This window comes from Solanum pennellii, chromosome 4 (assembly GCF_001406875.1).
Source record: "Solanum pennellii chromosome 4, SPENNV200".
NCBI lineage: Eukaryota > Viridiplantae > Streptophyta > Magnoliopsida > Solanales > Solanaceae > Solanum > Solanum pennellii.
The window spans coordinates 4,103,435-4,116,106 of NC_028640.1; the positions used below are offsets into that span (position 1 = coordinate 4,103,435).

At 33.5% G+C, this 12,672-nt stretch overlaps 1 protein-coding gene, 1 long non-coding RNA gene and 1 other non-coding gene across 3 annotated transcripts; all 3 read left to right on the forward strand.

The window, feature by feature from the left end:
• The first annotated feature begins 528 nt into the window (after positions 1 to 528).
• On the forward strand, positions 529 to 5,363 carry LOC107015993. Its single transcript, XR_001456404.2, has 2 exons — positions 529 to 779; positions 5,011 to 5,363. It is a non-coding gene; the product is annotated as an uncharacterized LOC107015993 (long non-coding RNA).
• Positions 5,364 to 5,932: 569 nt separating this feature from the next.
• LOC107017728 (actin-97) lies at positions 5,933 to 9,713 on the forward strand. Its single transcript, XM_015217969.2, has 5 exons — positions 5,933 to 6,084; positions 7,856 to 7,928; positions 8,050 to 8,443; positions 8,648 to 9,261; positions 9,373 to 9,713. The coding sequence occupies exons 2-5, from the start codon at positions 7,869 to 7,871 to the stop codon at positions 9,436 to 9,438; spliced, it is 1,134 nt and encodes a 377-aa protein (XP_015073455.1). The 5' UTR covers positions 5,933 to 6,084; positions 7,856 to 7,868; the 3' UTR covers positions 9,439 to 9,713.
• Positions 9,714 to 10,030: 317 nt separating this feature from the next.
• TRNAK-CUU lies at positions 10,031 to 10,103 on the forward strand. The gene has a single exon. It is a non-coding gene; the product is annotated as a tRNA-Lys (tRNA).
• Positions 10,104 to 12,672: the final 2,569 nt, after the last annotated feature.

Genomic DNA, 12,672 nt, shown 5'->3' on the forward strand with positions numbered 1-12,672 from the left:
AGTTAGACTCAAGATCTATTGATTTATCAGTGTAAAGAAAACACATGACAACAATTTTTTTCTGATGTCTGATTTTGGACAATTCTCCACTCATGAGCTAGTTTTCGGATAAATAAGACTCAAGATCCATTTCTTTATCGATATAAAAAAAAAACATAACAACAATATTCTCCACTCATGATCTAGTTTTCGGATAAATTAGACTCGAGATCCATTTCTTTATCGATATAAAAAAAAACATAACAACAATCCTCCTGTCGTAAACTGATTTTGGACAATTATGTTCTCCCCTCATGAACTAGCTTATGAAATTGAGTTAGATTCAACATCTATTTCTTTATCCATGTAAACAAAATCACAACAACTAATTTGAAACGAGCACAATTTTCTTAAAAGTCTCTAAATAATTATTTACTTTCAAAAAAAATAATAAAAAATAAAATAGTAATTTCATTTTTTCATTAACGAGTAAAAAATAAACTTTTAATAATTAATGTTGTTAAATAATTTTGTTCACTCAGATTTTTTATTATTATTATTTTGCTATCACTGTTGATTCTTCTTCTTCTTCTTTACACTCTATAGTTGCAGAACTCCATTTTCGTCTTCTTTAACTGGAGAACTTTTGATTGATAAAAGCAAAAAAAAATATGAACAGAAAATTCGGTGGTGGGAAGCCGCCAACAGGAACTCCATCAATGGCTTGGTCGACTGTAGTTGTTGTTGTTTCTCTCCTTGCTGGTGCCTCCGTTGTGCACAACTTTTTCAAACCTGATCTGGTAATCTCTGTTTCTCACTTTCGTTTTTACTTTTAGAAAATCCCTAAAAATTGATTGATTATTGAAGTGATATGGACTCAAATGAAGTGATTCGGTATTAAGAATTTGTACGGCTTGTAACAATCGTTGAAGACTTATATAGCTGATCCAGCTTGTTGAAATATAGATATAATAATATGCTCATGAGGTTAGCAAGTTTGTTATGTGGAGTGTTACCTGTTTGATAAAATGCCTCTATGAAATTACAGATATGTAATCACTGGTGCTAGTTTAACAACATATTTTGTGCCATCTTTGAACTAGGTTAGTTATAAAATTGGATTTATTATAACGTATAGTATGTATGAGTATAGAAGTTTCCAATAGTTTAGAACTTTAGATGTATTAATTTGCATGTTTTCTAGCAATTGTGAAAAGTCTGTGGTCTTTTTTCCTATGTCTTTTACTTGTTAGATATAATGTCCCTGTTGAGTTTATGGCCATCTTATAATCTATGTTGATCTGACTATTCAAAAATGTCACCAGGGTGTATCGAATCCTTCAAATGTAGTGTGAGCAACATTTTTGGAGAGTGTGAGCAACTTAATTATAAATGATCCTAGTTGGGAAATGTTAAACTACTAATAAGTGGGTTGCATCTCTAGATGCGCACAAGCTGACTTCCTTTGTAAAGCCAGCAAAGAACTTTTGGGTATATGATGTACAGTCCAGAACTTTTTCAAACCTGATCTGGTTACTCCCCCTTGACTTTTTCCCTTTACACTTTGGCTTCAGTTTTACAAACCCATAATTTGTCCTGCAAAAAGAAAAAAAAAATGATATAGGAATGATATGGGCCCAAATGAAGTGGATTCAATATTGAGAATTCGTATGGTTTGTACCAACTGGTGAGAATTTATTTAGCTGAATTATTTTGGGATTGAGACTTCGTAAGTGAAGATTTTGATGCTTATGCTGTCCAAAGTATGTTTAAGTTGGTGTTTGATGTATAACAACATTAGTATTTGGACATTTAGTTGTGTTATTAGTAATATGATTATCTGGCAAGGATGGACGATCTGGCTGTTCTTCTATTTCACTTACCTGTTTGATAGAATGCCCTTTTGAAAATCTGGTTATCCAATAAATGGTGCTGGTTTAAGACAAATTGTGCCATATCTAGACTATATTTAGCTATAAAAGTGAAAACTTTGTGGGGTATAGTATAATGTATGAGTACACATTTTTTCCTATGCTTGACTGCTCGTTTGTAATTAAAATGTAAATGCAGGATGGAAAAAATGAGATTGGCATTGTAGTCAGCATTATTAAAGTACCTATTGAAATTTAGGTGTATTGCATGGTAATAGTTTCTACTAAGCGAGGAGTGTGGCCTTGTCCTGCGTCTTTTACCTGTATGATATAATGCTCCTTTGAATTTGTGGCTGTCTAATGAATAGCGCCAGTCCGGAAATGTTAACTATAAGAAGCGTGTTGCATCTATAGATGGGCACAACCTGACCTCTTTCATAAGGCAACTAAAAGTTGAAAAATTCTTTGGGTATCTGATGTCTACGAACAAAATAAATTCTATGTGATACCACAGTTTTACTTTCAAAATGGTCACCCTCCTCCAAATGAATTTAAGGAATGCTTCTTGTTTCGGATAAATCAGTTTTTCTTATGGTCACACAGATGGACTGCAAACGAACGATAAGTTGTACTTTACAAATTGATTTCTACTAAGGAATTTGAGATGATTGTGGATATGTGAGCGACCTTTTGATTTGAGGCTTCTTTGTTCTAGATTATATCCACTTTAACTGTTTTCTTTTGCAAAAAAGAGAAAAAGAAAAAGAGGGGGTGGGTTATCTGTGGTGGGATTTTATTCACTGAACAGCATCAAATAATTGCTAGTTCCATACAAAATTGGTAAAAATGACCTGTCTCCCTTTTAACTGAAGTTCATCATAGTATATAGTGCTTTCAGTTCCAAACTATTTAGTATTTAGTGCTTCAGTTCTTCCTTCAGAGCAGCTGCGAATCCTTTCTTTTTTTTGAAGATTATTAATGTTGTATTCTTCAGCATTCGGAATGCTGGACACCTTCAGAAACAAGTTACAAAGGAACTAGACTCTAGCCTTGCAAAGCTCCTAGAAATTCTACGAACTCCTCTATTTCCTCTATACAGTTCTGTTTACACCAAATAAATAAAGTCTCCAGGCAGTTCCATTTCACTCATGTACTGATCTGATTTTGTCTTCAAAACACCTTCCATTTCTCTCCCTCCAGACTGACCACAGTATGCAAGAGGGTATTATCCTCCACCATTTTTTCTGTCTTTTACTTCCCCCTCTTTTCATCCAACAACTCATTAGATCGGCTGTATGTTCAGGCATTGTCCACACTATCTTTGTGAGACTGAAAAACATGTTCCACAATTGGGCAGTGAATTTACAGTGTAGGAACAAGTGAATTCTTTCTTCCCATACCTCCTATTAGATACACAATTTTATTCCAAAAGTTTTAATGGACCGCCACAAGAATTAGTTGCAGCAATATTGTGCTAGGAGATGTGGTAGACACATTCAATGGACCACCACCTTTGACATTCTTAAGCCAAAATTTTGCTTGCATGTGGAGAAAATAATTAATTTCTGTTTAACAACCATTTAGAATAACAATAATGAAGTAAGAGAAGGAATAAAATGCACCAGGCAGGGTTTTGGACTAGTACAGGATTATATAAAGCACTATGCAAAGCATTATGATGAGATTAACAAGTCACCAATTAAGTACCTCTTTATACCTATATATTTATAATACTCAACCCTCAAAATACAAATTAACTTAAGTTGGAAAAAGTAAAAACGTGTATCTTGTGGGTGGTATGAAAAAAAAAAGTATCCTTACCACTAAGCTTATGAGGGTATCTTTCAATGTTCATTACCACTAAACTCCAAACAAGTTAAGAAATATGTTTCAGTGATGTGACACATGAGGTAGGCGTAGAAGTGAGACTTGACACACAAGTTGTCCCCAAGAGAGAGATTTAAAAGACCCTTTGGGGTCTCTGATCCATGGAAATGGTGAAGTCTATGATAATGTCACACACGTATTAGTGCAGCATGGATGAAGTGGACGCTCGCATCCGGCGTTTTGTGTGACATGAATTTACCACCAAAACTATAGGTATGTCTTACCGAGTGGTGGTTAGACCAGCTTTGTTGTATGGGGTTGAGTGTTGACCAGTCACGAACGCACAGGTCCAGAAGATGCAAGTGGTAGGAATGAGGATGTCAAGATAGATGTGCAGGCATACTAGGAGTGATATGATTAAGAATGTGGGTATCCGAGATAAAGTAGGAGTGACCTTCGTGGTTGACAAGATGAGGAGGGGAGACTGAGGTGGTTTGGACATATGATAAGGCAATGCGTGGATGTCCCAGTGAGGAGATGTGAGAGGCTGGATATAATGAGTTGAAGAGATGGTAGTGTTTGGCTGAAGAAGTATTGGGGAGAGATTATTAAACAAGATATAGTGCATCTTCAGTTTACCGATGACTTTGGATGGAAAGGTATGGAGGTAGCGGATAAGGGTAGATGGTTAGTAGGTAGTTAGGGGTTGTCCTATTACTAGTCTTTTCATATAGTCTCTGGTTTTTTGTACCTGTTATCACCTGGTATCATTGTAGTTCTTAATTTTGATATCTCGCACCGTCAGTTGATTATTGTGTTTCAATTATCGCACTATTTTATTGGTTCGCCGTGCTAGTTGCTATAATTTCTTCACTATTTTCTTCTGCTTTGTTCTTGGATTTAGTGCGCACTCGATTGAGGGTTTTTCCGAAACAACCTCTCTATCTCTACGAGGTAGTGATAAGATCTGTGTGCACTCTATTCTCTCTAAACCTTAGTCGTGGGATTCCAGTGGTTATGTTTTTGTTGTAGTGTCACTAAGGTGGGCATGAAGGATGAATAGTTGATATTGACACTACAGTCTGCACTATATAGATATCTAGACCTACATGAACTTGTTGAATCTGAATCTTGGTAACGAATTGCAAGAAAAATACTCTCTAATACGAGGTGTTTGATGATTCTTGGTGACATTATTCGAAATTGAAACATAGCTCATTCCTTGTTTCTAGGAATTCTTTATCTTGTATTTATCTATATACCATCTATTTACAAGCTCGTACTTCTTCCTCTTGGTTCAGATTATAATATTTGCTCCATCTTTGAATTGCAGACTCTGCCTCCTATAGAAAGCATAGATGGAATCAAGCAGAAAGATGCAGAGAATCAATAATCTTTAATTTCCATTGATAAATTTTTTGAAATTGTTGTTCTTCCCTTTGTATTTGACAGATTTTTCTTTTGTAGTAGCAACACAGAAACCAAATTTAGTTTTTTATGTTTTATACTAGGTTGTGCTTTGTGCTTGTACCCCTTCTGTTTTGTCCATAGTCGTTATTGATGCACTAAGCTTTTGCTATACGAAGGTCTAGTTCAGGAAAGCTAGAACTACCAGGGTCAAGTGTACACAACTTTTAGTAAGAAGAAAGTTACTCATGATTATGATTATGTTTTCTATTGATGTTACTGTGAATGTCTTACAAGTTACAACTATAAAATACACGATGTTGAATCGAAGTATCAAACTTAAGTGAGTCCAAAGGGCCCGAACCATCAACCATCTGGTGAACTTACGGACTTCTATATGTCAAATTTCGATTGAATGATTCGTTGTAAAGGGTTAAAATGACTCATTTACGATACAAAATAAAATATTTTGTAACCTATTTATACTCAACTACCTCGTTTCTATGATCATATCATTGATCATAAACATAGTGTCAAATACTATCTAATTATTTCCCCCAGTATTTTTTCGATCCACCTCTACCTTTTTCCAAATACTTTTTCCCTTTTATTTCTGATTCTAAAAATTTCATTTTTTTATTTAATATTAGTACTTATTTAGCAAAATATTTTTTAAAAAAAATGAAGGAAAAAGCGATAGAATAGGGAAATGCCAGTGTGTGACAACCACTAATGAGTAATGAGGTAATGATAGCTTCCCACGACGTGTTATGCTGACTGTCACTCATATCATTTCATCACAGATCCAACGGCTCACATTTCTTCTCAAATCTTCAATATATACTCTTCTTTTCTCATTTTTCTCTTAGAGAAGGTTAGAATAGAGAAGAAGAAGAAGAAAGAGAGCTTTTCCACATTTTGCATTCCCTGACTGTTTGCTAGTGTGTGCCCCTCTCTCTCTCTCTCCTCATCTCTCTACCAATTTTCTCTCCGAAAAAAGGTACGTTTCATCGGCATTTCACTACTATTTCAATCGTTTTTTCGCATTTTTTTCATACTGAGGTGTAATTGATCGATTTTCGTAGTAATTATTGTGTTTTCGATCCGTAGATCCGTTCATCGGTATTTTTCGCATTTTTATGATAATTATGTTTGATATCAGTTGTAATTGATCCATTTTTGTAGTAATTATAATGTTTTCGATCCATAGATCTGTTCATCGGAATATTCAGGTGTTAATTGTTTGTTTATATGTGGAAAATAGTATCAGAATTGAATGAGCTAAGCATATTTATGGATTTTGCAGATATGGCATAGATATTGTTTATCCATGGAAACTGAATTATTTTTCTCCTTTTCTTATATATATTGAGGTGTGATTGATCGATTGTTGTAGTAATTATTATGTTTTTGATCCATAGATCTGTTAATCGGAATATTCAGGTATTGGTTGTTAGCTGATATATGGAAAATAGTATTAAAATTGAATGAGCTAGCACATATGGCATTAGATATTGTTATAGGATAATTGTTTTTTTCTCTTTCCTTTTTTTTCTCTTAACTCGGTTTTCTCTTTGATTCCTAGTTCCAAGAAAAAGGTATAATTCATCTGCATTTTACAATTTCAATAGCTTTTTCTCGCTTTTTTGATCTTTATATATATGATATTGAGGTGTAATTGATCCATTTTTGTAGTAATTATGTTTTTGATCCATAGATCCATTCATATTTATCTTCCCTTGTTGATTATATGGAAAATAGTATCTAAATTGGATGAGCTTAGAACATTTCTAGATTTTGCAGTATGGCATAGATACAAGTATCCATGAAAACAGAGTTGTTCTTTCTTTTACTAGGATTTTGTTGGATCTGCTGAGTACTTTTTGAGAATTTATGTACTATTGAATTAATGTGATGGAACTTTGCGTGTTAACTGATGATGTCGTAGAGTTCTGGAATTGCTTGGCAGAACAGCAGAAGCAAATCTAATAGTGATATTTGTTTCAATTTGATCTGATGATCCTAGGGAAATAGAACATTACAGATGCCTTTGATGATTATCCCGTTAATTTATAATGATTGTAATGCACTGGATTTGGGGGAATATGGAATCTGAATAATGTGGTTTATTTGAGTCTCATTGTAGCTTTTGTGTGAAATAGAAGCTATTGAGTTTTATGTGGGTAAATTTTATGAAACTTGAAGTGCATTATGTATTATGGATCGTGTGCAGTTATAAGGCTTGCAAAAAGCTGTACACTGTACCTATTCAACCTAATAAATGTAAAATCCACCAAAAACTGGTGGTGGTTATATCATTTATCCATTATCCATGGCAAACCAACTTTGTTAGTGTATCTCGTGAGCTGGTTTAATATGCCCAAAATCTCTGATGCTGTGAAACATAATTCTACTTATTTGTTGATGCACTGATATATCGATAGCTATAATAATATCTGTAATTGTTAACATGCTATTATTCAATTTATGTGCGGAGCCTTTACTTTGTCATCCGTGCAAAGAGAGAATATATTTCTCTGAAAACTGAAAAAATAGAGGTTCGAAGTAATAGGAACCTTTGACTGAAGGAATAGTATATGAACATCTCATAATATGTATTCTTTTATGTGGGACTTTCTGTGTTCAGCTTATTTAAACTTGTTTGTTATTTACAAATAGCGAAAACTCGTATGAGGAATAAAGATATCAGTATCAGATGATAAGTTTTTGGACATATACATTTCTTACTGTGGTTTCGTTTTTCAATGCAGGAAATAGCATAAGATGGCAGACGGAGAGGATATTCAGCCCCTTGTCTGTGACAATGGAACTGGAATGGTCAAGGTAAGCTCAAGTGTTTTGTACTACAGCAGAGTTGACCTGCCATTTTTTTACTGATGCTTATTACCTTTTGGCCGATTCTGTTTACAAAATTAAGAGATTCTTATATTGGTTTATTATCTAGGCTGGGTTCGCAGGAGATGATGCTCCACGAGCTGTATTTCCTAGTATTGTTGGCCGCCCCCGCCATACTGGTGTGATGGTGGGTATGGGTCAAAAAGACGCCTATGTGGGAGATGAAGCTCAATCAAAGAGAGGTATTTTAACTCTTAAATACCCAATTGAGCACGGAATTGTCAGCAATTGGGATGATATGGAGAAGATATGGCATCATACTTTCTACAATGAGCTTCGTGTTGCCCCTGAGGAGCATCCTGTCCTCCTAACTGAAGCCCCTCTTAACCCAAAGGCTAATCGTGAAAAGATGACCCAGATTATGTTTGAGACTTTCAATACCCCAGCTATGTATGTTGCTATTCAGGCTGTACTCTCACTGTATGCCAGTGGTCGTACCACCGGTAAGAAAATTTTCATTCTTTATTAGCATAATTATTTTATATGACTGACATCTCTCAAGTTTCTTGATGCTTCTACCATGTAAAGATCTTGCACTTATATGATGCTTTGTGGATATGATTACTTATTATAAGTTACAACCTTCTAATTTTGACATGGTTGTTATCAATTGAGTTATTACTTCTAATTCTTTTTCTTCTCCACAGGTATTGTGTTGGACTCTGGTGATGGTGTCAGCCACACTGTCCCAATTTATGAAGGGTATGCCCTTCCACATGCCATTCTCCGTCTTGACTTGGCAGGACGTGACCTCACTGATAGTTTGATGAAGATCCTCACCGAGCGTGGTTACTCGTTCACCACCTCAGCTGAGCGAGAAATTGTCAGGGACGTGAAAGAAAAGCTCGCTTACATTGCTCTTGACTATGAACAGGAACTCGAGACTTCAAAGACCAGCTCTTCTGTTGAGAAGAGCTATGAGCTACCAGATGGGCAGGTGATCACCATTGGTGCTGAGCGTTTCCGGTGTCCTGAGGTCCTTTTCCAACCTTCAATGATTGGAATGGAAGCTGCAGGAATCCACGAGACTACATACAACTCTATCATGAAATGTGACGTGGATATTAGGAAAGATCTTTATGGAAACATTGTGCTCAGTGGTGGTACTACCATGTTCCCAGGTATTGCTGATAGAATGAGCAAAGAAATTACTGCATTGGCTCCTAGCAGCATGAAGATTAAGGTGGTCGCTCCACCAGAGAGGAAATACAGTGTCTGGATTGGAGGCTCTATCTTGGCTTCCCTCAGCACCTTCCAGCAGGTTTGCATTGTCCCTTCTGCCTTTATAACTTTGCTATTATTTTGGGTGTCTATCGTACTTAGAAGCTTGACAGTTACTGACGGTGTTTTCTGCTTCTCTTATTTTCTGTAGATGTGGATTGCAAAGGCAGAGTATGACGAATCTGGTCCCTCTATTGTCCACAGGAAGTGCTTCTAATTTTTCCAAGATTGATAATGTTGGTGAAAGGAAAATACTTCTTATTTCCTACTGGACCAGAGATGCAATTGCAGTGTTATATTCTGGCTTTATTTTCTGTATTTTTGTTCTCATGTTGGATTGATGATATTGAGAGGGCAAAGGAGTTCATTGTTGGGTTATGTTAATTCTTTTATTTCTAATGACTTTCTACTCTTTGTTATATTTCTTCCTTTTGTTGTTCCCCTCCCAAACCCCATTTTTGAGGTAACTGAAGGTTGGTAAAAACTTACTCACCTCGTGTGTTTATATACATGATCATCAATTAATTTACGCATATTTACACTTCATTAAATCATTTCACTATGATAAAAATAAATGTGTTGGGTGTAGACACCAGTTGGCAGTAGGTAGTATTTAAAACTGAAAATGCCCTGACTAGGCAAGAATCTTATTAATGGTTAATTATATATCTGTTGACTAGTGGATCATGGCGTGTTAATTGTGATGGGTGCCAAGATTCATCATATGAAGTCGCTTGATTCTTAACGAGCTCAAATTCTTTCTTGGCTATAAGAAATTGCATAAAATTATGTAATCATAAAAAACAAAAGCCCGTCTAGCTCAGTTGGTAGAGCGCAAGGCTCTTAACCTTGTGGTCGTGGGTTCGAGCCCCATGGTGGGCGATTAATTTTGTTCTAATATTTTTTTGTAGGTTTTAAAGTGGCAAAAAATTACATTGTATATTTAAGGTATTTTAAAGAATTTTTATGTTTATATATTGATTTTGAACCTCTTGAATATAAAATTAGAGGTTGGTTTAGGGGTTCAAATCACCACTGATTTCAACATCTCAAAATAATTAATATTTTTATGAAGTTATATGTTTCAATTATTGATATATAAAAAAAGAAAAAACTATTTATTTAGACATACTTTCGTTAGATACATATAATCCCACTGCTTCAAAAATATTAAAAAACTATTTATATAGACATACTTTCGTTAGATACATATAATCCCACTGCTTCAAAAATATTACAAATAATACCATTTTTAATAAATATATCATATTTTTTATTAAAAAAAAATAGATACATAATCGCATTAAATATGGTAATTAATAAGGGAATAATTATATCTAATAGCAAATTAATAACCTAAAATAAATGGAATAGCTAGGATTTGATTTAATTGTGCTCCATAGCAAACGTTTGCAAAAAATTGTCAGGCGCCTCTCTCCCAAATATCTCGCTCGCCACTCTCCTCCAATCTCTCGCTCGCTTCCTCACTTTTTATACAAACACAAGTGTATAAAAATTGTTTTTAATTGTATAAAACAGAGAAAATTATATAAATATATATATTTTTGTTCTCTTCTCTCCCCTCTTCCAGACCTCGCTCGCCACTCTCCCAAATCTCGCTCGCCACCCTCGCTTTCCTCACTTATACAAACAGAAGCGAAATGTATAAATTGCGTTTTTGTTTGTATAAAGCGTGAGAAAATTGTATATACACATGCAAGTACATATATTTTCGTTCTATAAACTTATAATTATACAATAAAAATACTCTCATGCCCAGTTTCTTTTGTCCTTCTCTCTTTCTCGTTTTATAAAATTTTCAAATTGTATCTAATTTCTCTCTTTTTCGTTTTATACAATTCGATTCAATTGTATATTCTTTGTCAAGTCTCTTTTGTCTTTCTCATTTTATACAAATTCAAATTGTATATAATCATTTTATACACTTATAATAATACAATTCGTTTTATACACTTCGTTTTTATACAGTTCTCTGTCCTAGTGTCTTTCTCTTTCTTGTTTTATACACTTCGTTTTATACAATTTGCTTCAACTGTATATGTATGGCGAATTATACAGTTTCTATGTTTGCTATGGAGCGCAATTATGCAAACTTTGCTATAGCATACAAATATGAATTTTTTATTTGCTACATGTGAAAGTTGCCCAATTAATAATTATCCTAACATTATGTTTCCTTAATGATGAAGACTTTTTATAATTCAAGTTAATTTCTCTCTTTTCAACACCACCATTTTCCTCCCAAATCACACGTCTCCTTTGTATCTCTACCTACACCTACACGTTATTATCCTTCATCTTCCATTACCACTTATTCTCAACAAACACAATGCATATTTGGATGTAAAAAATTCATACCCAACCCTACATAAACAACATTATATATAGGTGTAATTATTCATTTTTTTCGATTGATGTATTTTTATTTGACACCCCATTTTTATGTATCTAATTCACATATATAGAGAATTTTGATTTTTTTAAAACTTTTTTTTGAATTAATGATAAAACAAACACTCCACAATCGTGATTTGTTCCTAAACTCATTTGTTTCAATTACATTTCATATTTAGATATACATAATTATATGTGTGTTTATTATGTAACTGAAATACATGCTTTTGAATATAATATATAAAATTGATACTTGATACATCGAATTAATAATAGACACATGAAATTAATATTATATCATATAAATAGATACATGAAATTAATATTATATCATATAAATATATACATGACATTAATATTAGATACTTCTATGATACATATGAATCTATTTGTATGATACTCATATATCTAAGTGTTCTGTTAGTCGGATACATCATATATTGTTAATAGATACATCAAATTAATAAATTTTATTATTTTAAAATTAATAAAATGAAATACATAAAATTGCATGATCAAAATATACATGTTTTTGTCTTTTATAAATAATATTAACGATTTTATTATTTCAAATAATAATAAAATGAAATTAATTAAACATAGATACATACCTTGATTTCTGCCTTATATTAAGAAAATTGGTTACAATCAATTAATTTAAACAAATAAAATACGTATTTTGATTTTAAAATTCGACAGATACATGTATCTGTCGATTTCAAACTCATGTATTCTAAGTATGAAGTATGATAGAAAAAGTAATATTTAAAACTATCAAAAATCTGAGTAATTAAGATCTATACTATAGTGGGATTTATATAGTTTGCCCTATAAAAAATGTCTCAATTATTGTTGTATAAAAAAGGTAGAACGTTTATGTATATTGACTATGGTCGATATAACTTTATATTCTCTCGAATGGTCAGAAGCAACATTAACTAATTAATTAATGTCATAAAAGAATAAACAATGTGATTCACAATGCTTCATGCTTAGCTGCGGCCTGCTTGCAAAATTGTCAACTGTGGCACAAATC